Raw genomic sequence first — 26,819 nt, 5'->3', positions numbered from 1 at the left:
TTGTCTCGGCTTGTCTTTTGTCATTATGAACGACACATCGCCGAACCTTTGTTTCTTGTAATTGTTTAGGTGGTAGGACAAAAACTTTTTTTTCTTCCAACGATTTATCTGGTCCAGGGTTTTGATTTACAAGGTATGGAAGGCATTGACGACCACGTTTGTTTCTTTTAATTGCTCAGATGGTGGGATAAAAAACTTCTTCTTTTGCCTCGGCTTGGCTTTTATCATTATGAAAGACATATCGCCGAACCTTTGTTTGTTTTAATCTTTCAGGTGGTGGGACAAAAGCTTCTTTTTCTTCCAACAATTTATCCAGTCCATATTTTTGATTTTCAAAGGTATTGTAGGTGTTGATGACCTTATTCATGTCAAAATCCAAAATTAAAACATCATCGCTATCATTATCAGTTTATTTGCTTCGTTACACCTCGGCTTATCTTTCGTCATTATGAAATACATATCGCCGAACTTTTGTTTTTTTAACAAAGATATGGTAGGCATTGGTGACCTTATCCCTGTCAAAATCCCAAACCCAATCATCATCACTATCATTTTCAATTTTGGCAAGTTTCTATTTTCGCTGTCCAAGCTGACCTTCATTGGCTTGCTGCTCTTTATTTTTAATTTTTAACTCGCTTACTTGGTCGTTCCCGTATGTCTTCTAACTGCGTGTGTCTTTGCTCTTTATTTTCATTTTTATTACGCTCCAACTGTCATTTTCACATATATTCTAACCGCCTGTGTCTTTGCTCTTCATCTTCATTTTTGACACATTAGTTCAGGTGTTGGTTCCAAAGAATCATCATTTATAGTAACTGCAACTGCAAATTTTTGTTTTTTGGGCCTTCCAACAAACATTATATTATATAAATAACTGTTGCGTTGGAAACTCAACAATCTTATTTATACTATGCATGACATCATATAAGAAAATACGGTTCTTGTGCATTTTATGGTACACACCGCTATATTTTGTACAAGGAACTACTAATGGATACCCGTCAAACGGGTATTTGTAATAGAGAAATGGAATGCGAAGCGTCGTTTTCATTGTATTTACAATATTTAAATTGTTTTTTTTTTGGGGTTTAGGGGGGGGGAAGGTACCTAGATTAGGTTATATATTTAATATGTGTTATGCTTTACCCACCCCCGCCCCCTAATTTGCTAAAATACAGCCGAAATTTGTTTCTAAACTATTATATATTCATCCTATTTTATTATATTTCATTATCCAAACCTGACTTAGCGGCGTGTACCATAAAATGCACAAGTGCTGAAAATACTTGTATTATGCCATACATGATGTCATAAGAAATTTTTATATGATGTAATAACATAGTACATGACGTCATTTGCAAAAACCAAAATTCAGGCTCTTGACGATTTTTCTCAGACTTCTGACCTATCTAGACCGTTTTTTATGCGAAAATTTTCCTAGAGACCAATTGTCCCGAAAAAACGTGAGCTATTTTCGAGAAATAGAATAAATATATAAATACGCCATTATTACTCACATATAAAGATAGTATATACACATATATATATAAATATATCTGTATATATATATATATATATATGTATATATATATATATATATATATATATATATATATATATATATATATATATATATATATATATATATATATATATATATATATATATATATATATATATATATATATATATATATATATATATATATATATATATATATATATATATATATATATATATATATATATATATATATATGTATATATACATATATACATCTAAATATCATTATGTATAAGAAAATTACCTGATGAACCTCTTGATTCATGGTAGTCGCTTATGTCAGATCTACTTGTATCTGTATTTGTCAAGCGACTTTTGTAACCGGGAGATTGTAGATTTTTTCTTCTTATAGTGGGTAGCCTAGTTACAAAAGATGTATTGTGCTTAAACCTGAAAGAGAAGTTTTGGTATTTGTATTAGTCTTTCAATTATATTAATTTCTTTTCAAACTATATTACTGAAATTTATAAATCATTGGTGAAATTTTTTAACGTTCAAAGAGGCGTGATGACATTAAAAAATGTTGTCCTTTATGAAAGAAAATGTCACTAACTTTTATTGATAGTATTTAACCTTACCCCTTCCATAAGAAAAAGGGGACATACTCACAGGCTAAAAATGATAGGGAATGGCAGAAAATAGGAGATTAGTGTTTCTAAGAAAAAAAAAATTCTTATTTTCTATCATGAACATATGTAATTTAGGTTTAACATTTTTATAAGTAACCAAATCACTTAACAATACCCCTTCCATTTGACGACCATAATGTTATACATGACTAGTAGATGATAGTGTTTATTTTTTGGAAAATTCTTTTGTTCGTTTTTAATTGTTTTGTTTAAATATTATCAGACCAATAAATAATATATAATTACAACTATTATAAATATATAAATTATAGCGAAAAATTATAACTCTAAAATTTAAAAAAGTAAAAATGCATGAAAACTTTACTAAAAATGATTGCAAAACAGTTTTGACGGAAAATACTTTCGAAGACAAGGATCTAAAGCAAAATGACCAAAGTGGCAAAAGTGCGAAGTGCAAAAAAAAAAGAAGTAATAAATAGATAGGTACCGTAGTTTATACACGGTATTAAACATTTTACCGGAGCCTGAAGATTTTGGCTTTCATCTCAACTTGAAAGGCAAAACTTGAAAAGCTAAGAAAATAACAACATGCATAATTGGGAAGGTTGTAAATCTATAAGAGTTTGAAAATTTAAAAAAAAACTTTTAAAATGCATATTAATTTGGGAGAAACCAAGCTGATTTTGGAGTAAGATGGTCCTATTGTGTAAAAGGTCTTTTTAGAGCCACTATGTTGGCATCAAAGATCTTTTGGCAAACTTTTTGATTCGCAGATTACTGAGATAGCTAAGAAATAGGCTTACTTTTCCGTTTAGAGTTCCGTCCTGAGTCTTAGCTTAAAATTCGTTTCCGTCACAAATTTTTTACCCACCAACTCTCCCCACCCTATGATCAAATGTATGCCCCAAATTGTAAATGTATTACTGTGAATGTTCGGAATTCGTGGATGTCGACATTCACCGGTGAACGACCGAAATAACTTTTTTCTCCTTAGATTTATTCAGTGTTGCCAGTCAGCTTTTTCAGTTTAATGCAAGGTTTGATGATGACAGGTTAGATTAAATCAGCTTAGGCTATGTCAAATTTATTACCAAATTTAACCTAACGTAGGCTAACCTAAACTAACATAATCTAACCTAACTTCAACTTTTACCATCATAGCTTGCATAAGACTGAAAAAGTTGAATCACAAAGCTAATTGAGTCCAAGGAGAGAAAAAGGAAACTAGGATATTCAGCGGTGAATGACGACATTAGCCAGATTTCGGACATTCACAGCGCTTGGATAGACAATAAATATATGGAAAGTTCATTGCGTACATACAATTTACGGTATATATTTGACCATTGGTAGGGGGTGGGGTTTGGAGTAAAGAACTGCGCCAGAAACCAACGTTATGGTAAGATGCAAGAAGAAATTCGAAGTTGAAAAGTCAGGGCCGTATCCAGGATTTTTGTTCAGGGGGGTTTTACTAATTTTTGACTTTTTTTTGGGGGGGGGGGGGTTACTAATTTTTGACTCAGTTTTCGACTAATTTTACTGATTTTTACCTAGGTTTTACTAATTTTCGACTTATTTTCGAGTCGGTCAAAAATTTCGGGGGGGGGAGGGGGGGGTTCAAACCGGGTAACCCCCCCCCCCTGGATACGGCCTTGGGAAAAGTATACCTATTTCTTAGCTATTTAAGCAATCTCTGAATACAAAAATTACAGATTTTTTATAAATTAATAATTTTGTTTTTGGGAGGGGCATAAGATTTTTTCCTCCAAAGGACTTTCCTTACACCACCGATTTATTCCTGACTACAATAATTCATGAAAATTGTTCTCTTAAGCTAATGAACGGTAACTGAAAACTATTCTCTCTATGCAACAATTTAAAGCATTCACTTTATTTTATAAAAATTTTAGATGATTTGTAAGTAAGGATGGTTCCTTAATTCCGTTCGGGGATGAAATATGCTCAATACTGAGCTATCTTTCAATGCGTATAATAAGATATCCTTTAATCATATAAGTTTTATTTTATAAAAATTTTTATAAAATTTTTTATAAAAATTTTATAAAAATTTTATAAAATTTTTATAAAAATTTTATTAAATTTTATAAAAATTTTATAAAAATTTATTTTATAAAAATTTTAGATGATTTGTAAGTAAGGATGGTTCCTTAATTCCGTTCGGGGATGAAATATGCTCAATACTGAGCTATCTTTCAATGCGTATAATAAGATATCCTTTAATCATATAAGTTTTATTTTATAAAAATTTTTATAAAATTTTTTATAAAAATTTTATAAAAATTTTATAAAATTTTTTATAAAAATTTTATTAAATTTTATAAAAATTTTATAAAAATTTATTTTATAAAAATTTTAGATGATTTGTAAGTAAGGATGGTTCCTTAATTCCGTTCGGGGATGAAATATGCTCAATACTGAGCTATCTTTCAATGCGTATAATAAGATATCCTTTAATCATATAAGTTTTATTTTATAAAAAATTTTATAAAATTTTTTATAAAAATTTTATAAAAATTTTATAAAATTTTTTATAAAAATTTTATTAAATTTTATAAAAATTTTATAAAAATTTATTTTATAAAAATTTTAGATGATTTGTAAGTAAGGATGGTTCCTTAATTCCGTTCGGGGATGAAATATGCTCAATACTGAGCTATCTTTCAATGCGTATAATAAGATATCCTTTAATCATATAAGTTTTTCGGCTGAGGACGGCAGAACAAATCTTGTGATCTTAGTAAGTTTTTATGTCAAATTAAGAACGTATTGTGCTTCGTGCACAATGTGTCATTGATTTTAGTTAATTCAAAGATAAGCTGGGGTTTTTCTAGTCAGGATGAAGGTTGATTGATACCATTTTTAAACTTTCCCACGCCTATTTCCCGAACAGTTTTTCAAGCCCCTCCTTAATCCCATATTTTTATACCTATAATCTTTGCTCCATCTCCCAGAAAATCTAACTCAAAATCAAATTTGAGGGGTGTTTGGTGTGTAGGCCACAATTAAATGAAGGGTTGCCACTACTTGAGGATATTCTACAAGGCTATTCTCAATTTTGGCTTCAGTTTCTTGAAGTTGTGAGAGGCTAATGCTTAGGCTAGTATAAGATCCACAGAGTTGGGATTTCCTTTCTAGGGATAAGGAGCAGAGTTTATGATAAAAGAGGAAACCTAAAAAACAGGAATACCTCTGGCCTTTTACACAAGTACGTTCTCAATGCGAATCTTATATAAAAAATAGAAAAAAGGCTAATTGAAACAAATATACTAACTAAGTTTCGCAGACAAGGGGCTTACAACCACTTCAATTACAAACAATCGAAAATCGCTACAATGCCGCAATATCCGTCTAAAGATAAAATCACGTCAAACTCAAGCATCTCGGGAAAAAAACGCACAGAAAACCTACAAACTTTTAGTTCAAGCTTGTTATGTCAGAAACAACTCAGCAACAAAACAACAAAACATAAGAAGAGTCAACACACAAAAGACTATAAAATATACTACAAAATGCACTATTGTCGCCTTTAAGATCTTAAGGACATATCGGGTGTTTTCCAGTAACAATCTGGATTGTATACTCTTACTGTTGATTGAGAAACTTGGCAACTCACCAACTAAGGTCCAGGAAGAAACTATAGTCAAACTCGTTGATACAAACATAGTTTGCACGACAACAGCACCGACAATATATTTCGTCTATTTTTCAGTGAGCTGGGTAACTATTTGATAGCAAATCATTATTAAAAAAGGTATAGTCACAGTGGACTAAAATTTATTTTCGACAACAAAGGTCCATGCGTCGGCATTGTGGCAATTGAGATTGAACCCCTGGCCCCACACTGACAGGACATTTCCAAAATAACTTATTACTATTTCGCATTTTACACTTCTGTAGAAAATATATATGGTGCTAAAGTTACAAAAAGTATAGATTTGTATTCTGTGCTTTCCGATTTTCTTCTTTTTTTTTGTCAAAAAGCATAAATTTAGCTTGGGTTGGGCATAGGCCAACCAGGTGAAAATCCAGATTGAATTTTGATTATCCCAATTCTAATATCAAACATATTTTCTGGGCGATATTCTGGTTTTAACATTGACAATCGCCAAATTTTTATTTTTCTGTTCCAAATTATCTGGATTTACACGAAAAGAAACATGTCTTAGTTTCAATAGATACTGTTAAATTGTAATAGATTTAATTTTGAGTATTCCTATTTTGAAATAAAAGGATTAAAGGAAAAAGAGTTCTTGAATAGAAATGTATTTTCAAGAGTGTCTGATATACCATGGGGCAATGAGTCAGTAATTATGAGTGTCTGTTGCTGTACATTGTCACATATAATCATTACTAATAAGATTTCCAGTATTTGACTTTTTACTACTGGCTTTAGTTGGTTATTTAGCATCGTTTGGTGTAGACAGAGGCTGCAACTAGAGGTAGAACCGGTAAACAATATGTAATCCTCAGAAAGCTGAACATGGAAGAGAATGAGGATACCGCCACAGAAAATATGAAAAGATCAGATAGGGAAGATCACAGGAGAAATAGAAAGAATGCACTGGTGAAAACATAATACCAAGAATTTGTTAAATAGGATAGGCCAGGCTACATCCCAAATTTCCTCCGTTTAGCCCAGCCAAAATGTGCTGCCTGTAGCCCCATCATCTGTGCAGCATTATCCTTGCGATGTATCTTCAATAGAGTAATTTTGGAAAAGCCGTGAAGTCTCTCACAACAAGAAAACAGGTGGGGACGACCCACTGGCAGGAATATACAAAGCAAGCTCGGCGCTGGTTAAAGCCTTAACGAACCTATTTAGCAAAGTCATGGAGCTGATTATGTATCCCAGGACCAGCGTAACGCTGCTATAATTTCCATATTCAAGAAAGGAGATGAAGGAGATTGTAAAATCAAGCCAGAGAGTCTTGCAAACAGACATAGCTGAGAAGATTTTGTAGTTGGTATACTAAAACGCTTTAGAAAGAGCGAGAGTAACAAACAAGGAGGAATCAGAAAGGTTTTTGCCCTGGAATGGAATGTGTAAATCATATTTGTATTTCAACAACATTTTATACACAAATTGGAATGATATCGGTTATCAAACGAAAATGGTCGACCTGTTAAGATTACACTATTAGAATACCCTAACATAGCTTACAGACATATAGTGAGCTAACAGGACTATTTGAAATAGCACATGCGATAACTCCAAGGATGTCCCACATCGTCAATTCTTTTCGAACGGTGCTAGTAAGACAGGACTTGTGATTAGTATCCCAAAGACAAACTATTTTTCAACTTGAGAAAATAGTAGCTTATATCTCAATGGAGAGCCCATTTAGAGGGTAGAAAAGTTCGATTATCTGGTTTCATTGATAGATGCTAATTGTAGAGCTTTTAGTGAGATTCAAAGCAAGATTGCCAAAGCCTGGCCCGTCTTTGGCCAGCTCCACAAACTGCAAGGGACAAGAAGGGCAACAAACATCGTAGCGAAACTCATGATCTACACATTATACGGGTGTTCAATTTTGTTAAATGTTTGTGAGATCTGGTCACTCAAGGTAGAGAAAGATCATCAGATTGACATGCTTGACCGGAAATGCCTGTAGGTCACTAGCAACATAAGGATGTCGCAAATAATTAGCAACCAACGGCTGATGTTAATACATGGACAAAAACTAGATGTTTCCACTTTGATCAAGAAAAGACGTCTCAAGCTTCTTGATACCGAGTTGAGCTGAACACAATATGTCTCGTCTTAATTAAGTAAGTAAGTAAAGTGTAAACAGAGGTTACTATAGATAGACGTTCCTGATATTAGACTAAACGTTAGTTACTGCTGCAGAAATCCATCAACTAAAGCTTGTGTCCGTATTTCTCCGCTTCACCACCTAATTAGGTTCTTTAAGTTGTGAGTTTTGTTTCTTAACATTTTCCCCTCATTTTATCTTAGTTTTTTCTTCTCCTATTATTTGTCTATTACTTTCTATATTTTGTTTATGTGTTACTCTATAAGCGCTTGCTATGTGCTTGATATATGTGTTCTCTATTTTTATTTGTATTTTTAAGTGTTGTTCTACGTATTCAGCTATTTTTTAGTTTGGACAAAAAACGACAATAACAATAATAATAATAATAATAATAGTTGTCAGCAATACCTGTGTCTGGGTCTTATAAAGTGTTGCTCTACTTAAATTTAGAGAAAACACCATTTTGATTACATTAGCAAGCTTATATCATCTCCTGATGGAGTTTGATTTATTAATCTGTTTTATCAGAAATTTAATTCTTGAAAGTCTTCTACCCATGAGGTTGCATAATAAAAACTTCTTTAACCTTTCATTTTGACTTTATTAAATAAAAAAAAACAGGTTTTTTCAACTTAAAGTAAAGAGCAACATTAAAACTTAAAACGAACAGAAATTATTAAGTATTTGAGGCTGTTACTCCTCCTCAAGACGTTGCTCTTTACGTTAAAGTTTTTGGTACTTATTAAAAAGCTTCTTATTGTTCTAATTAAACGAACCTTGTGTTTCAGGAGTTGTTCTTAATGAATTGGGACATAATTCAAACTTTAACGTAAAGAGTGAGGTGTTGTGGAGGAGTAACACCCTCATATACAGAATAATTTCTATTCGTTTTAAATTTTAATGTTGCCCCTTACTTTCGGTTAAAACAACTTGTTTTTTTTATTTAATTTTTGAACGTTTTTGAATAATTATTCTGATCGTTTCTAAAGAATGCCAGGAAATACTCCTCCTCCTCCATAGAAAAATCCCTCCTCCCCAAGTATTTATTCTCTCGACAATTCAATCCTGGTGAATTTTTACCCCGGACAATTACCCTTAACTTCTCCACGCGTAAATTTGGGACGGAAAAGAGAATGCAAGACATAAGAAGAATTTCTTATATTGAATTCTGACATATTCCCCCTGTTAAAAAGTTCCCCTGAAAAATTTACCCTTTGGAAACTTCCTTCCCATGGAAAGTTATCACCGAAGACAATCCCACCAGCATAAACAAATACTATATGTTATAACAAATACTATACGTAAACAATAGGGCAAATTTTGTAAATTAAAGACCTGTCCCCAGAGGTTGTGAGAGGGACATGATATCCCCGAAGGCATAGTTATTCAACCTTTCAAAAGGTTATTCAACCTTTCCTTGAAGGGTTGAATAACCTTTCAAGTTATTCAACCTCACCATAGTTATTCAACCAACCTTCCACCTTTCAATGCTTAACAGAATGGCTATCTCAAAATTATGATTGGACGATTTTGAAAAAAGGGGCGTGGGAGGGGGTCTATTTGCCCTCCAATTTTTTGGTCACTGAAAAAGAATACTAGAAATTTTAGTTTCCGTTTGAATGAGCCCTCTCATGATATTCTAGGATCACAGGGTTGATGCGATCACCCCTGGAAAAAAAAACAAATAAACACGCATCCTTGATCTTTCTTCTGGCAGAAAACACAAAATTTCACATTTTTTCAAATAGGAGCTTAAAACATCTACAGTAGGGTTATCTGATACGCTGAATCTGATGGTACAATTTTCATTAAGATTCTATATCTTTTAGGGGGTGTTTCTACCTATTTTTCAAAATCAGGCAAATTTTCTCAGGGTCGTAACCTTTGATGGTTAAGGTTAAACTTATATATTTGAAACCAGCATAAACCACGATTCTTTGATATATCTATTGGTATCAAAATTCCGTTTTTTAAAGTTTCAGTTACTATAGAGCCGGGTCGCTTCTTACTTGCAGTTCGTTACCACGAACTTTTGGACTTGTACCCTCTAATTCCTCGTACCATCTCATTGCTTGTCATTATTATATTATTGCTTAGGTAACAATTGCTCAAAAAAACAATTTCAAATAAACAACCATAAGATAGCGCTAATCTTGTTATTAAAATTTAATTTAGTTTCACTATTATAAATTAAGATGGTTGCTTTTGTGAGCCAATGAAGAATAATGAAAACAAAAATGGATTAGTGCACTCATTAGCTGAAATCCCGAGTAACTACTACTCTCTTTCCTCTTTAACCTTTAAATGATTGATCTTAGAAAATTATTTAACAGATTACTGAAGTGTTCTAAAGTAGAATTACGATTCTCATTTCTGCAGAAGAGAGGAAACTAAATTACTCACAATATTATTAGATACTATAAATTTGTCTCCCAAGATGATAAATTTGTCTCCCCAAATGTCTCTATAAAATTTAGAACAGGAATAACTTAGTAGAACTAAGTCACAATTGGTAAAGTCATATATTTCTAGACACTGGTTATGGTCAGTTTAGTCACACTGGTAGAATGGCTTCATATGGCCTGTTTTTACAAACAGTGAAAAAACTCTCCCAGCCGATAGAAATAGTTGCTTGGCCTAAAAAAAAGATTAGGATTGAGCTTCTTTCTTTTTCAAATAAAAAAAGTCGATCTGGTCGTTTTCTCTTCCTATCTTATGACCCACATTTCATCTAATATATTTTTTATTGCATTCTATTTAAGATGCAGTAGTCGAAGCGTTTTCAAATCCTCGAAATATCGCAAGAAGATAAACAAGATCGCAAAGAGTCAAAATTCCTATTCCGAATGAATAATTATAATATTAAATATTATTTAGATTCATTCACAAAGCCTCGAATCAGTTTAATGAGTCTAATTATTATAATAATAATAATAACAAACATAACATAACAATGATGTGGTGTAATATAAAAAAAAACTATATATATATATATATATATATATATATATATATATATATATATATATATATATATATATATATATATATATATATATATATATATATATATATATATATATATATATATATATATATATATATATATATATATATATATATATATATATATATATATATATATATATATATATATATATATATATATATATATATATATATATATATATATATATATATATATATGTATATATATATATATATATATATATATATATATATATATATATATATATATATATATATATATATATATATATATATATATATATATATATATATATATATATATATATATATATATATATATATATATATATATATATATATATATATATATATATTTTATATATAATAAAATACTGATGATGGGATTATTAGAAGCTCATTGATTGAAGCTAATAGATGATAATTGTAAACATTGGATTATTAGAAGCTTATTGATATATTTAGTATAATGTAATAATGAACTGTGAGAGGATATATAAACATTGCAAGAAGTAGATTTCAGCTAATTGAAAAGGAAAGGTCTAGAAGATTGCTTCCACAGGCCAAAAATATATTTAGAGGCTTGGATGTTTTTTTTCCTGCGTGTCTGATTTTAACACGTCTTAGGAGGGGAACTCCTTCGTATTATTTTAAGTGTGAACATATTTTTAGATATTAAAATTTAAACTTAAATAGAATGATTTTAGATTCTTATATTAAAAAAAAAAAAATTAAGCAATACACTTCCTGTATGAAAACAGTTTCAAAACAAAATCAAACAGTTCGTGGTAACGAACTGTAAGTAAGGAGCGACCCGGCTCAATGGTAACCGAAACTCTACAAAACGGGATTTTGATACCAATAAATACATCAAAAGAATCAGATTTTAATTCTGATTTCAAATATGTAAGTTTCATTCAGTTTAATCTTACCCATCAAAAGTTACGCGCCAGAGAAAATTTGGCTGATTTTCGAAAAAAAGGAGGAAAGACCCCCTAGAAGTTATAGAACCTTAATGAACATCACACCATCATATTCCGCATATCAGAGAACTCTACTGTAGAGGTTTCAAGCTCCTATCTACAGAAATGTGGAATTTTCCATTTTTTGCCAAAAGAAAGATCACGGATGCGTGTTTATGTGTTTTTTTGTTTGTTTGTTTTTCTTTTTCCCAGGGGTGATCGTATCGACCCAGTGGTCCTAGAATATCGTGGGAGGGCTCATTGGAACGGAAATTAAAAGTTCTAGTGCCCTTTTTAAGTGACCAAAAAAAATGGAGGGCAACTAGGCCCCCTCCCACGCTCATTTTTTTCCCTAAGTCACCCGATCAAAATTTTGAGATAGCTATTTTGTTCAGCATGGTTTGAAAATATGATAAAAATGTCTTTTAGGATGACTTGATCCCCCAAAGTCCCCAGGGTGAGGGCTGAAAGCTATGAACTTTACTCAATGTTAACATATAGTATTGGTTATTGGGAAGTATACAGACTTTTTCAGAGGAGATTTTTTCTGGTAGGTGGGGGAAGGAGAGGGTCGAGGGCTATATGGAAGGATCTTTCCATGAAGGAAGTTTTCATGGTGGAAGGGACATTGCTATGAAGGGGGCACCGGATTTCCCAGCATTATAAAAGAAAAAGATCAGGAATTAAATAAAAAAAAAAAAGTTTTTCAAATGATAAAATTATTGTGATTAATAGGTCATTTTTAAATAAATGGAAAAAAAAATTAGAACTATAGTTTAAAGAGCAGGGTATTGACTAGGGGCGAACCCCCTAATATATGTGTTAAAAATTTATGAATATAGAAGTTCGTTACGTAAGTTAATTCTAAGTTACTTATATTTATTACTAATAAAAACGTCCGTAAATAAAATTAAACAAGTTTCAAGAAAGCCATTTAACCAAATATAATATACAAATTTTGTTTTAATTATTCATGTACGGTGAGCCAAAATCAAAACCTGCATTAATTCAAAAACGTTCAAAAATTAAATAAAAAAAACAAGTTTTTTTAACTGAAAGTAAGGAACGACGTTAAAACTTAAAACGAACAGAAATTATTCCGTATATGAAAGGGGCTGTCCCTCCTCAACGCCTCGCTCTTTACGCTAAAGTTTGACTTTCTCACAACTCTATTTTTTTAAACAATAAAAAACTTTAGTGTAAAGAGCGAGGCGTTGAGGAGGAGGCGGCCCCCCTTCATATACGGAATAATTTTTGTTCGTTTTAAGTTTTAACGTCGTTCCTTACTTTCAGTTAAAAAAACTTGTTTTTTTTATTTAATCGTAAAAAGACCACTACAACTAATTCTAAAAAAATGAGCAACGCGTTGTTCGAGACCAAGAAACTGTTCTTCATCTTTTTTGGCCCTTTTTAGCCTAAGGTGTACCTTCATTTAAAAAATATTTTTCAGTAATTTAAGCATATATTACTTTTAATAAAAGCATAAAAAGGTAAAGGTAAAGAATACAGCATTGGACTTTACAGTCCCTATCGGCGGTGCTGATCTCTGTTTCTTCGCCATTCAGCCAGGAAGCGCAATGGGGTGTTGGGGGCCCATTATCCTCTGCTTTCGCACACCCTTACTGTTTACATTCCCCAGATTTTTCCAGGTACCCATTTAAAGCTGGGTGGACTCTAATAAAAACGTAATCCGAGAAAATGGCCCAAAACTATGGTTTTAATTTATTAGAGAAGACTATTTTATATCATAATGAAATAACTTATAAAATAACTTATAAAAATAATCTTAAACTGATAAGGATAAAAATATATTAGTTTTGAACATTAATTAAAAATAAAAAGTAAAAGAAATTAGCGCCATTTCTAAGTCTTAATCTAGCACTTTTATCATCTGAACAAATGTCCCTCATCGATGTCACGAAATTGAATGTGATGTTTACAAACATATCACCTTGTCACCTTCAGTTACCAAATGAAAGAAAGTGACACAACAAAATGATCCTTTTTATTAAGCGCTATAAATTTCCATTCCCAGGAGAAAAATTTTTTGACACGCAAATTTTTGTAATTTAATCATACAAAAATAAAACCATATAGCTAAAAACATGTGAATTTTTACTATAGGATAAAATGAATCATAATCATGTAATTTTTGCATGTTTAAAATGTAATATTTATTGATAAATATATATGGTATTGTTTCTAAATATTTGGTTACCCATTGAGTTTAATGAAAAATTCAGTCCTTTGATTAAGAACACCACAAAATGACTACATAAGCGAATAAACGTATAATAGTGCAATAATAACAAACATATCAACCGATTTGGTACTCTTGCCAAAAGAATGAAAATGATTCAATGTTATAATGTTTTTTAGTTATGAATCATCCCCACTCTCGGCAAGAAACTTTTTTTCATTTATGACACAATCCAAAATTGAAAAATACATTTTTTTTTTTTATTAATTGGGCACAATGAAAAACGTATATGCATTATCATGGTAACATTAAATTGGAAAATAAGGACTGTACTTATGGGGGCTGCGGGTTTAAGACCCTCCTAAAAATGACATTTCTTTTGATAGATACAGTTGGTTCTAGGCCACTAAATACTAAGGATCTGATGTGACATTAATCAACTATTTAATTAAATCTTGTTCCTATAGTTGTGTCTGCTAAATATTCTTTTAAAGGAATTAACAGACGGGCATCTAGGGACAATTTCTCTCGGAAAACTATTTTAATTGCAGGTGCAGCGTTTGATAATGTTGTTGCAGTTTTCAGTGTGGGATGTCTCCTCTTGGTAATACCACAGTAAATATGTCTACATGTTTATGATATGGGTTTGGCATACTGTTACTAGTAGATAGAGTTCGTTGGAGGGAGGTTATATTTTATTTGGCGCACTTTTTGGTTCTGTACTGACAAAAAGGGATATCAAATAATGCCTTCTATAGTTGATTCTCACCAAGAAGCCCCTCCAAAATCAAAAGCGGCAACTACAAATATATAAATTTGTCAGCCGACATATCCAAAAGAAAATAGCTCAATATAAAGGTCTTTTTATCTCCAGCTTTACTAATTCCCGTTCCCAGACACTGATACCACGAAGCTTAATTTTAATATTGCAATCGGAATTTATATATGATACCTAATGTCTATTAGGGGGACGGTGTCTATTACATTTTGGATTATTTTTCTTTCGGTAAATTGATTACTAATTACAAACATTGTGAGGTTAGACCGAAACAATTCTGAAAAATTCCTTCTCGAATAAGTATTCTTTTAGTAAAATCATTGGAGCGGCCAGGGAAGGTGAAATAAGGGCCTAAGCCATTTAGAATATGTCCAGCCCTTTTCGTTTTTTAATTGGCCTAAAGGAAGGCTGTTTGCAATTTAATTTTTTTATAGTTTAAGGGAGGCTATCATCATAGATGCTCCATCCAGTCAGGCACGTTCGTAAAAAGAAAGATTTCGGAACGGTAGATAGTGTTTTTATTGGTTAAAACTTGTGATGCATATGTACTTGCTCCCTCTGCGGGGTGTTGGGTGATGGGCTGGGCCATTTTTTGAGCAGATGCCAAAGTTTGGGGATTTTGAGGCATAATTTTTTTCGAGGGGAGGTACCACTGCTTTCTGGTATTTGAGGACTACCTCGCGTGACTTAATTATTGCGCTATGTTACTTTTTAGAGACAGGATTGGAAGTACGAAAGGCAGCAACTTAAATTAGTTGAGCGTTATAGCGTGGTTTATTTTTGTTTTTTTTTCAGTGTTTTGTTTATATGACCACTGTCTTTTAAATACACTTAATACACTTATATATATATATATATATATATATATATATATATATATATATATATATATATATATATATATATATATATATATATATATATATATATATATATATATATATATATATATATATATATATATATATATATATATATATATATATATATATATATATATATATATATATATATATATATATATATATATATATATATATATATATATATATATATATATATATATATATATATATATATATATATATATATATATATATATATATATATATATATATATATATATATATATATATATATATATATATATATATATATATATATATATATATATATATATATATATATATATGTGTGTGTGTGTGTGTGTGTGTGTGTGTGTGTGTGTGTGTGTGTGTGTGTGTGTGTGTGTGTGTGTGTGTGTGTGTGTGTGTGTGTGTGTGTGTGTGTGTGTGTATATATATATATATATATATATATATATATATATATATATATATATATATATATATATATATATATATATATATATATATATATATATATATATATATATATATATATATATATATATATATATATATATATATATATATATATGTGTGTGTATATATATATATACAACTTTAACTGGAAGACCTCCTTCCCCTACACAACTCTAAGCACCGCAAAAGACCAATAAAGAAAAATCTCTTTCGTCCCAATTTTCTTCACAAATTATTTGTGAGAAAAAAAAAATTAAAATTCGTGTTGGATTTAAATCTGCCTGAAAATATTTTTTATTTTCTCATAATTTTTCTGTTTCTCAAAATTATCCGAATTTCGTTTCTCAGAATAATAAGAACAAGTACCGAGAGGCCCTAGTTTTAAAATATACTGCCAAGCAATTATTATGACAAAAAGTGGTGAAAATAGTGCAACCGCACAACATGTGATAAAACTCCTAAACACAAAGAAAATCAAACAAAAAGTCGCGTAAAATTCCCAAAGAGATGACAGGAAAACTTCCAAGTTTTTCAAATAGACACAAAAAAAGCAAAAAGGGCCAAATGATTAAAACTTCAGTAGATTTCCGTCTTATTTAATTGTTTCTCTGTACTAGTGGTATTTTGACTGTTTTTCATGCCATAACTTGTCTAGCAATAAAGTTTCCGAAAATTTATTTTTTAAATTTCAAAATTCGTTTCTGATGTACAAAAAAAAATCCATTTGTTTCAACGAAGGTAAAAAGAAAGGTTTGATTTGAAAAGAAGTAGAAAATTCATTTCTTGGTCTCTATAGGATGCTAGGATGCAAGCTCAGTCAAAACTATGAAAAAAAAATCCATTCGCAGCCTCAAGAAACTTACAAATTTGGTGGATACAAATGGATCCTTATGTCTTTCAGATCTTCCAATACGTTCCTAACCAAAGGGAAATAAAATTATCACATATACACATCAAAACTTTAAATCTAGTGGACTCTTGATGATTTGAGTTCATAAAATTTCTTTTCCTTGAAACAGAAAAATACATCGACTCAAAAGAAGATGATCAAATTAAACGTAAGAAAATGGGAAAAAATGATTTTATTTTCTGTATGTCTGGGCGTCTTAGCTAAAACCAGAGGTATACTATTATATCGAATATTTACCCATAAGAAAATCATAACTTTTTTTTCTAGCTCATATAAAACTTCAGTAATTAATTTTACATTTTCTGCGGAACACGAAATTATTCAGGAATCTAGTAAATGATGTTAAATAGACCTTGCGTTATGGGAAGTATATCACAAACCCCGTCGGGACGGTTTGTGCATACGTGCCTGGACGTATATCGAGGATGCATTGTATAAGCAATTAAAACTGTTATACTCGATAAAAAAACAACACAAGAATAAAAGAATAAAGAAACAGCCTAGTAAACATTTTATTTATATTTCAGCCTAGTAAACAACCTCAATTTAATGTCTGTATTTAATTCTCGACAGCTTTGAGGCAAGTAAACCAGTTGTGTAACTAACTAGTGGTTGAAAAACAAAAACGTACCCCCCCCCCCTTCAAGACATTAGACATTAGTGTGCATGTGATAACAATAATTTTCAATAAGCCGAAAGTGGTTTTTTTTTCTGTTCCTACTGCAAATCTTTTACCAGGACAATATACTGGGCAAACCCGTTGAATAAATGTATATCTACTATAACAGTTAAATCTAAACAATCCAATTTAATAATATAATGAATATAAGGACGAAAGAGCTGCTTCCCCTCACAATCAATGGTCTTTCCACAGAACAGTCCTCCCCCTCCCCCTCTATCTTTAAAGACGAAGTCACTAAGCGTTTTAAGGAGAAGATTGTTGCCTGCTTTACGTTTGGGTACTCATTTAGTATTACTCCTAGGAACCCATAATAAAACGAGTTGGCAAAGCTATAGTACATTCGAAACCTCCTTCACCTCCTTTTAAGGAGATAAGGAAATTCACCTCCTTTAAAGGAGATGAGTTCTTCTTCACTCTATGCCACTATTTTTAAGGTGGCAAGGCAAAGAAGTAGGTACAAAAGCGGCGGAGACAAAAAGAGAGAAAACGTATTTCCCTTTTCAAATAAAAATGATTTTCAATTTTTCAAATTTAGATTAAATTCTTATGGAGAAGGGTGGCATTTTCCATAAAAGGCTAAAGGGTTATAACCACACTGGCGTTTTCTCAAATGGTGACACTGACGGAGGTTTTTCCTCAGCCTGGTCGTTTTAAAAAATCAAGCGTCTTTCGAACTAAGCACGTCAATTTCTGTGTTAAACGATTAATTTACGTTACGTTAAGCATAACATTTCGCATTTAAACACGTCGTTTCACACTAGACTAACGCGAATATCCATAAAACTGTCAAATTTATCTTCCAAAATCACAACAATCATCCTAAGTAAACTATTTAAAACTTCTAATCGTAGATTGAAGTTGGAGATTTAGGGCCCGATTAAGTGTGAAAGGCCTTCTAAGAAAATGTTATTAGTTTATTTCAAAATTCATTAGTTACACATACAGAAATTACACTCTGTTCCTACTGTGTTGACGTTTCCACAACATTGCATAAACTTATGCAACGTAAAAATGTATGCAGAAATCGTGTCTTTTGGAACTGTCTCCCTTATGGATAGAACTTTCTCTATAAGATTACGTAACGTAACTTAAAGTCTGAAGTTATGCTATTATGAAAGGTTCTGCGCTGTAGTGTGAAGGTACCATTAGCCAGAACTGCTTAACACTATTAATTTACTAGTTAATAACTTACACAGGAGGACTTGGAAGAGGCATTTCATGAATTTTCCATGTTGCAACACACCCAGAGTGTTCTTCTGCAGCATAACATCTCCATACAGATTGGATTAGAGTTGCCGCTGGCTGACGACGTCTGATCATGTGTTTTTGACGCTGCTGCTGTTGAACTTTCAAAGCAAACCCTGATCCCAGGATACCCTGAAAATAACATAAGAAAAGTCAAGAATAAATAAAACAGCAGAGGTGTGTCAAAAGACCGAGGGCATCAAGCGAGGCATTTTATTTTTGGGAGGGGGGATTAAAGGCTGGTAGTAATGGTGTATGTAAGGTTTTGTAAAGAGTGATGTTTACCCATACAAGTCTTATAAACTTTGGGTTTTGTTGTTAATTTGTTTTACCTCTTTTAGTAAGACCCTTTTTTCCACAAAAAAATCAAAATAAAATACATTTTTGTTCCCTAGACATATGTCAAATCTCTTGATACCGGAAAAAACATTATTTCCTTTAGTTTATTTCAAAACTATGCATATTTTAGAGCACTATCAGATTTTCATTAGTGTTGTCACACTGAGCCATGAAAATAAATACGTATAACCGATTAGTTAAATTTGGCAATGGTTTTTCATCCGTAAAAATTCAAATTTTAACCTTCTGCTAATTCACACAGACAACTAAGCCTTTGAAAGGTTAAATAAAACAAAAACAATATTTTTTCAACTGAAAGTAAGTTGTAATATTAAAACTTAAAATGAACAGAAATTATTCCGAATATAACGGGGCTTCCCCCTCCCCAATCCCTCACTCTTTGAGCTAAAGTTTTTTTGTACCTTAAAAAAGCTTCTTATTCTAACTAAACAGGCCTTGTGTTTCAGGATTCGTTCTTAAAGAATGGAGACAAAAAACCAAACTTTAGCGTAAAGAGTGAGGTATTGAGGAGGGTGGCAGCTCCCCTCACATACGGAACAATTTCTGTTCGTTTTAAGTTTTAAGGTTGCATCTTACTTTCAGTTGAGAAACTTGTTTTTTTACTTAGTTTCTGATCGTTTTCCAAATACATTCTCGAAATACAACCCCCCCCCCGTCTATGGAAATTTACTCCTACAAAAGTTCCTCCCACGTAAAATCCCTTCTCCCTGGAAAAATCCCTCCTTAGACCACTTTCATTTGAAGAAAGACTTGTTTTAATTTAACTTCTGACTGTTTTCAAATCATACCGGAAATGCAACCCCCTCCGTTGACAATTTTTACCGAAAATTCAGTCCTGGTTGAACGTCATTGAAGTCTTGATTCTAGGACTGTTTTAATTTTTAATTTCAAGATTCACGTATTTGATTGTAAGTCTAATTTTGTATTTATCTGTGCTTTGCCAGTAATTGATCTTAGATGTATTGCTAAAATATTTATTTAGAAGAAAATTCACTATCTTAGAATAATTCATCATTGCTTAACCTGTAGTTGATTGGATGCTTTCTTGTAGTGTTTTATACATTAAAAGAAATGTATAACCCCTCTTACCTCTACATCGAATTACTGCTATAATTATAGTATTGTATTATATTATTTATAGTATTTATAATATTAATTACATTTATACTACTACAATCGTATTTCGCGCTGAAGAAGAGAGGCGGTGGTTGTCTCGAAATATTCGCTTTGTGCGTTTCTTCAGTATTTTCGGTTGGCCTTTAAAAAGCCCATTTTTGATCATTTTCTTTCGTTATGTTATAGCAATCCAATGTGGTTTAATAAATTGTCTTTGTTGAAGACACCCAAAAGCCGTAGAATTCAAATATAAACAAGAATTCTATTTTTAAGTAGGCCTATTTTATTTTCTATAATGTTGTTACGCTGTTTGTACCGATAACAAGTGCTAAAAGTATAATTTAATGTTCGGAAGGTTTTTCCTCTTTTTTTTTAATTCTATCAAATCTGTTTTATTTCGCACATAAGACTTGAGACGTAATAATCAAATTACAAAATCCGTACATTTCTATTTAGGCTACCTTAAAAAAAGCAGCGAAATCTATTTTGAAAAATTTGGTAGATTTGTTAGTTTGCAGGGAAAAAAAATGTAATCAAATTCATCCGTTATGTTTATCATCTTATATATGGAATTAGCAGGGTCCGTATACTGAGGGTAAAGTATCTTATATGTTATTTCTCCTTAAAGTCAAAAAGGCTACCCTTGAGGAATGGAAGACAAAAATTTTCTTACGTTTTACCAACAGTAATCTTCAGAAACCCTGGACAATTTCACTTTTACCTAATCATTTCCTCACCTTATCCCTATTTGAACTTTTATTTATCGTAATAGAAGGGCAGCGTGGTTCTCAAAATTATCTACAGCTTATTATACTCCTTAAATAAAATAACATCTTGTCTTATTAAGCTCTTGTAGGATCTTTTTCTGTTCTGGACTAGTTTTACTTAACTTACAATAAAATTTTCTCGTTTCAACCTTTTTACTAATCCTCTATATCCAAAGCAATAGTGGTAGTAAAAGGAAAAAAAGGTATAATTCTGAAGGAAATTTTGGCAAGTCTAACCTTTATAAGACGTGTGTGACCTCAAAACGTCGCTTTTATTACGATGTCATGCGATTTATAATGATAAAAGAACGCCAGCTAGTTCAAGTTGGAGTAGATTTTTTTTCTTTTATAATGGAATGTGTCAGAAAGTAACAAGGAACCTGCATGAATATGAACTTTTTTTTTTGGCAAAAAAAATGCCAACTTTTTTTTGTTAAGAAAAAGAACTCCTTTCTTTTAATTGAATAGTTTTGGATTGACCCAAAATTACTCTAGATGGTTCGTAATTTCCCAACATTTTTTTTCCAGAAGAAGAGAATTGCTCATCCTATCTCCAAAATTGTGACATTTTTTTCTACGACTTCTTGGCTAGGGGAATCTTTTGAAACCAAAGGAATCTCCTTTGTTCAATTTTCATCTTTCTATAATATGCGGGATTTGCAACTAAAAAAGAATTATGTTAAAAAAAGTGAAAAATACCGTCCACAGTATACTTCAGTATTACTGGAAGATAACTTAAATATTTTAAATGACTCCCTTTTAATACATTTAACATTGAACAGAAGCCAATTTCTTTAGATTGCGAAATATTTTATTCGTATTCCGATTTCAATTTGAAATAGGTACGAATCAGACAATATTGAAATCCTAAATTTAAGAGACACTTAATTCTTTAGTTGCTAGATTCAGACTTTGTATCTGTTGTCTTTCGAATTTTCTTTGTCTGATGTGAGCTGACATGACTTTTACTTTATGTTTTGTGTTCTTGTGTTGATACATGTATGCCTCCTTTTATAAGTTTGCTTTTTGTTTTCTCTTTGCTTTTACACTCTTCTTTTTTGCGTTCTGTTTTCGAAGATTTAAACAAATTATTGTTACGTTAATTACAGATACACCCAGAAATGATCCGTTAGGGAATGATCAGGTTTTCCACGAGGGGTGGGGATTAAGAAATTACTTTTCTAAGCCAATTCTTTTCATTTTTATCTAAAAAGGGTTTTCAAATGATATATAAACTTGTTTTGGAACAAAAGTTTTAAAAAACCTTAATTTTCAAAACCAATGCAAGATTCAAACCCAAGATTTTCAGGGTAATGCAATGGTATATGTAACAATAGACAATGATGATATCTCAAAGGGGTTTTGGCATATGATCAATCACATAAGCCCATATTCTGCAACCCTCCAAAATGATATTTCATCTGGTGGGAATGGGCTATGAATGCAGTGGGGAGTGAAACCCAAGGCTATGGACCCTCAGATACTTAGGCAAGCAGTTCAGACCAATGAGTGTCAATGGCCTACCACCAAATTCTCTATAGCATATTAAACTTTTAATGTAATTTTATTGTTGCACTTCTTATTTTGATCTCCCTCTATTTTAACAAGATTTTGATCTTTTTTCCAAATGCCCATAAATTTATTCTTGCAATTAATGTGAATCGAAATAACAGTTATAGTTCTTGAATTAGCGTTAAATTACAAATTTTTCTCAAGAGACAATTTTTTGAAAGACGTTTTCAAAATGCAGTTTACTATGGGCCGTTGTTTGCTCTTTACTAGGCCTGATGTTAAAAGCTATTACCAAGATTGATACCCTAAAGAGATTGAAACAAATATAATATATAGCACATTTTTAATGACAAATGAAAAACTAAATCCAAGAAAACTGGAAATCTACATAAACGAGTAAGCTTGTGTTTTTATACAGTTTTTTTCATTATGGATGAAAATTCCCAATATTTAACTTATATTAGTACTATTATGACCGGAGAGGGGCATTAAAAGCGGAGCTTGCTGTGGAGAATTAGTCAATAGGTTGTCATAGCTCAGTGGTCAGATCTGCCTGTATAGTTGAGAGGAGGTTGTCAGTTCAAATCCCATCAACGGATAATTTTAAAAGTATGTTGAAAGTTACAGGCCTATTGTTTATCTTTTATGTTCTGGTCCTAGTTATATAGAACAGATCTTTGATATTAAATTTTAGTATGTGCATTAAACTAATCAAACCAGTCAATTGATCAAATATTTAAGGTTTTGGTCAATATTCGGCGTATTACGAAATAAATAAATTTGACAAATCTAAACAAAAACATAACTGTTTAGACACGTGAATTGTGGGGAGGGAGATAATCTCACATGGAATTTTGGCCCCTCTAGATTTTGAAAAATACCTTTTTTGGTATTTTCGTTAAAAAAAACCGAAAGAACAAAAAAAATTACCCCCTTTCCAGAGCTTTTTGAAAACATTTCTTTTCGTCCAAATTTTGAAAATAAAATAAAAATGCCCCACTGCCGCCCCTACAATTCATGCATTGGCACCCTGTAACTCTTGAGGGGTAAATTAAAACTAAGGAATTTTATGTTTTGAAATCAGCATAAAGAGTACATTCTTCAACGCAAATCGGACTGCACAGCGTATTTGAGATATCCGTTTCATCTTACTGATGAAAACCGTAATCTTGGCCTAGAAGTAAACTCAGAAGAAAAAACAGAAGTTGTTCTTTTTAATTGTCACGATGATTAGTCATCATGGCTGTAGTCCTGTCCTTTATTAAGACCGTTGACTTTAGGGCCGTTCTTTTACTCATCTTTGTGCTAAGATCTTACATCTTTTGAAAAAAGAACGCTTAAAAGTGAAATCTTAGCACTAAGATCTTACATCTTATAGTGTTCTTTTGCAAACGTCTTTTATCATTCTACTCTGATCAGCGGTCTAAAAACAATAATGAGTATATCATCAAAATTCTCTCATCATTGCTCTATGTGGCAGAAAGATGGCCTCCTTCACACTTTTTGCTAACAATAGTCTGCTGAAAGACCTTAGAACAAAGATGAGTTAGAAGAACGAAAATCTTTGCAGAAAGATGTGAGATCTTAGAGTAAGATCTTAGTTCAAAAGAACGGCCCTTTTTTCATACCTGACCTCTTCATCGGCATCAGTATGCGTCAAGCTTGCAGTCTTCGGGTACTTCTCACCGAATATTTTGCCTTCTATGCGTCAACTGTTCCCGACAAACTTCGTTTCAGCTGTTTCTACCTCGCTAGTCTTTACAACATCGTTGCGATACCTCAGATTGTTTATGTTATGCCTTTCTCGAATTTTCACTAAAATTGATAAAGCAAAAATATGTTCCACCTTCTTCTGTTTCGCCGAATACCTTGCATACCACCATGGATAAGCAACCCAAGATCGATTGATAAACATAAAATAATTGAATCAAAAATCGCAGCTTCAAAGCTGTGTTATAAACATAAGATGACAATGAATGAATGATTTTATTCAGTGATTAAACCCGTACAGAGTATTTCACTGTTTAGTCTACAAAATACAGCATAGAATATCAAAAACTGAAAAACACAAGCAAAATACTAAACACCACAAAGAAACAAGGAAAAACAATAAGTATAAGAAGAAAAAAGCAGATCACCCAGGTTTAGAGTTCTTACCTGATTTGTATTTGATTTTTCAATTTTCTTTCTTTCTTTCTTTTCTTGTATTAGCCTACAATTGACGTCTGCTGTCGTTGTTTTGATAATGTAAATTTTCGCTTTTTGCTTTTTTTTCTTAGTTTTGTCTTTGGTTTTCCGTTTTCGCTCCGTTCTTTTCATATTTGTTTTTTTTTTTGGACGGGTAGTTTATAAAAATAATAAATATAAAAATGAGGACTTACAGCTGGAAGTGCAAAAAATGAAATTCCCATTATAGCACACGCTGAGGCAATAAGTTTACCCTGCCACGTGATAGGCATAACGTCACCATATCCGACTGTGCAAAGTGTTATCTGGAATGAGAAAATAAAGTGAAAATGAGATAGAGCAATGCCCAGAGATACCTGCTTCCTTCAAAGAAAAAGAACGCAACAGGGACAAATGAAGTATAAATATATAAAGCATAACAACATTCTGAGAAATGAAAAGTATATGAAATCTTACAAAACCAAATTATTTTTACAACCGTAGAAAGTTGCGATTTAACAATTCCATACTTGAACGTTCTGTTAACTTCAATAAAAACCTTAATAATAATAAAAAAAATTCAGCAACATTTCTATTAAGCGAGCCATGCACCTTATTTAGCAGGGTTCTTAAAAATATTCTGCTGTTTCGGATCTGTAAATAAGGTAAATCTGTCTCTTGTGAGTTAGCACAGAGAATAATATTTAAGAATCTATTTTACCATAAAAAAGTCTTCGGTCTCCCAGAAAAGAAGTGAATGGATATTTGTATTGTTATCTAGAATACCTTAGACCTTTGTTCCACTTGTGTCGTCAGGGGCACTGAGAAAGAGCCTCCTAACATCCCGTTGGTTTGCATCAGCTGCCATGTCCTCACACTCGGGCTGGATAAAAGTGTTAAGACTGAGCAGGTCAGTCTGGTAGCAGATGGTAGCAGATATCGTATCTACAAACCCTTGAATTTGTCTTTCTTGCTTTTGGTTTAGTTGCCATGTCTCTGAAGTATAAAGGAGATTAGGTAGCACTTTGCTGTCAAAAACCAGAAGCTGCAATCGGAGAGATAGCTTTTGGGATCACCATATTTTTCGAAGTCTGTTAAAGGTGCTAGTTTCCTGTCCGATTCCCACTGAAACTTCTTTTGACTTTAAGTCAGAATTTTCAATTATAGTCCTTAAGGATTTAAACCAGAATACTTGTTTGACATCCTGTTCACACATTTGATATTTAAGGAAGAGTCAGAGGCAGCCCTGCATTTGGTCTTTTCAGCGATTACTGTCAGACCGACTTGATCGGCTCTTTCTCTCAGCCCATCCAGTAATTCTTGAAGTCACTTTTTTAGGACTCTAGCACAGGGTTGCCAACTTGCACAGTGTGAAATGCACTATTTTTTACCTCAGAGAGAAGGGCGCGCAAATTTTTTGACTTGCACTCTTTTCGAGCAAAGATCACTCTTTTTTATCTGGATTTGCACTCTTTTTAGACTCGCAGCTGGCAACCCTGCTCTATCATTGAGATATCATCAGTGAAGTCTACATCCCTCAGGAGAAGTGCAGGGTGAATCTGGATGCCACCTGGTTCGCTGCACCTGAGGATGTAGTCAATCGATATTGTGAAAACCACCTGCGACAATTGCAACCCTGCTATACTTCTGTTAGGACACGAAAAAATTGTGTATTACCATCGAGCGTCTTAGTGCAGAATTCACTCTTTTCATACACAGCATTGATGAGGGCAAATGAAATTGACAAAATATCAACTTCCAAATGAACAAAATATCAAAGGCCACTTTAACTCGAACTTACGACATAGAAAGGGCAGTCTCAAGACGATAAAATAAAAGTTCAAAATAGGGATAAAATCC

At 32.0% G+C, this 26,819-nt stretch overlaps 1 protein-coding gene across 5 annotated transcripts in view; it reads right to left on the bottom strand.

Annotated features, from left to right (window-relative positions):
- LOC148948272 (potassium voltage-gated channel subfamily KQT member 1-like) overlaps nt 1-26,819 on the bottom strand; it is a 420,960-nt gene that overhangs the window by 130,528 nt on the left and 263,613 nt on the right. For 3 of the 5 annotated variants that reach the window (XM_089093855.1, XM_089093854.1, XM_089093857.1), the window contains exons 7-10: nt 25,175-25,285; nt 18,986-19,170; nt 17,065-17,118; nt 1,808-1,953 (exon numbers count right to left, since the gene is read on the bottom strand). In XM_089093855.1, the coding sequence (XP_088949981.1) occupies nt 1,808-1,953; nt 17,065-17,118; nt 18,986-19,170; nt 25,175-25,285 (496 nt within the window). The remainder of the gene's footprint in view (nt 1-1,807; nt 1,954-17,064; nt 17,119-18,985; nt 19,171-25,174; nt 25,286-26,819) is intronic. The other 2 variants (XM_089093858.1, XM_089093856.1) reach the window with 1 other exon arrangement.

The sequence above is a fragment of the Artemia sp. Qi Xiang Cuo genome, chromosome 9, assembly GCF_049724085.1.
Source record: "Artemia sp. Qi Xiang Cuo chromosome 9, ASM4972408v1, whole genome shotgun sequence".
Taxonomy (NCBI): domain Eukaryota; kingdom Metazoa; phylum Arthropoda; class Branchiopoda; order Anostraca; family Artemiidae; genus Artemia; species Artemia sp. Qi Xiang Cuo.
The sequence above is the reverse complement of the archived record's forward strand: the minus strand, read 5'-3'. Positions and strand labels throughout refer to the sequence as shown.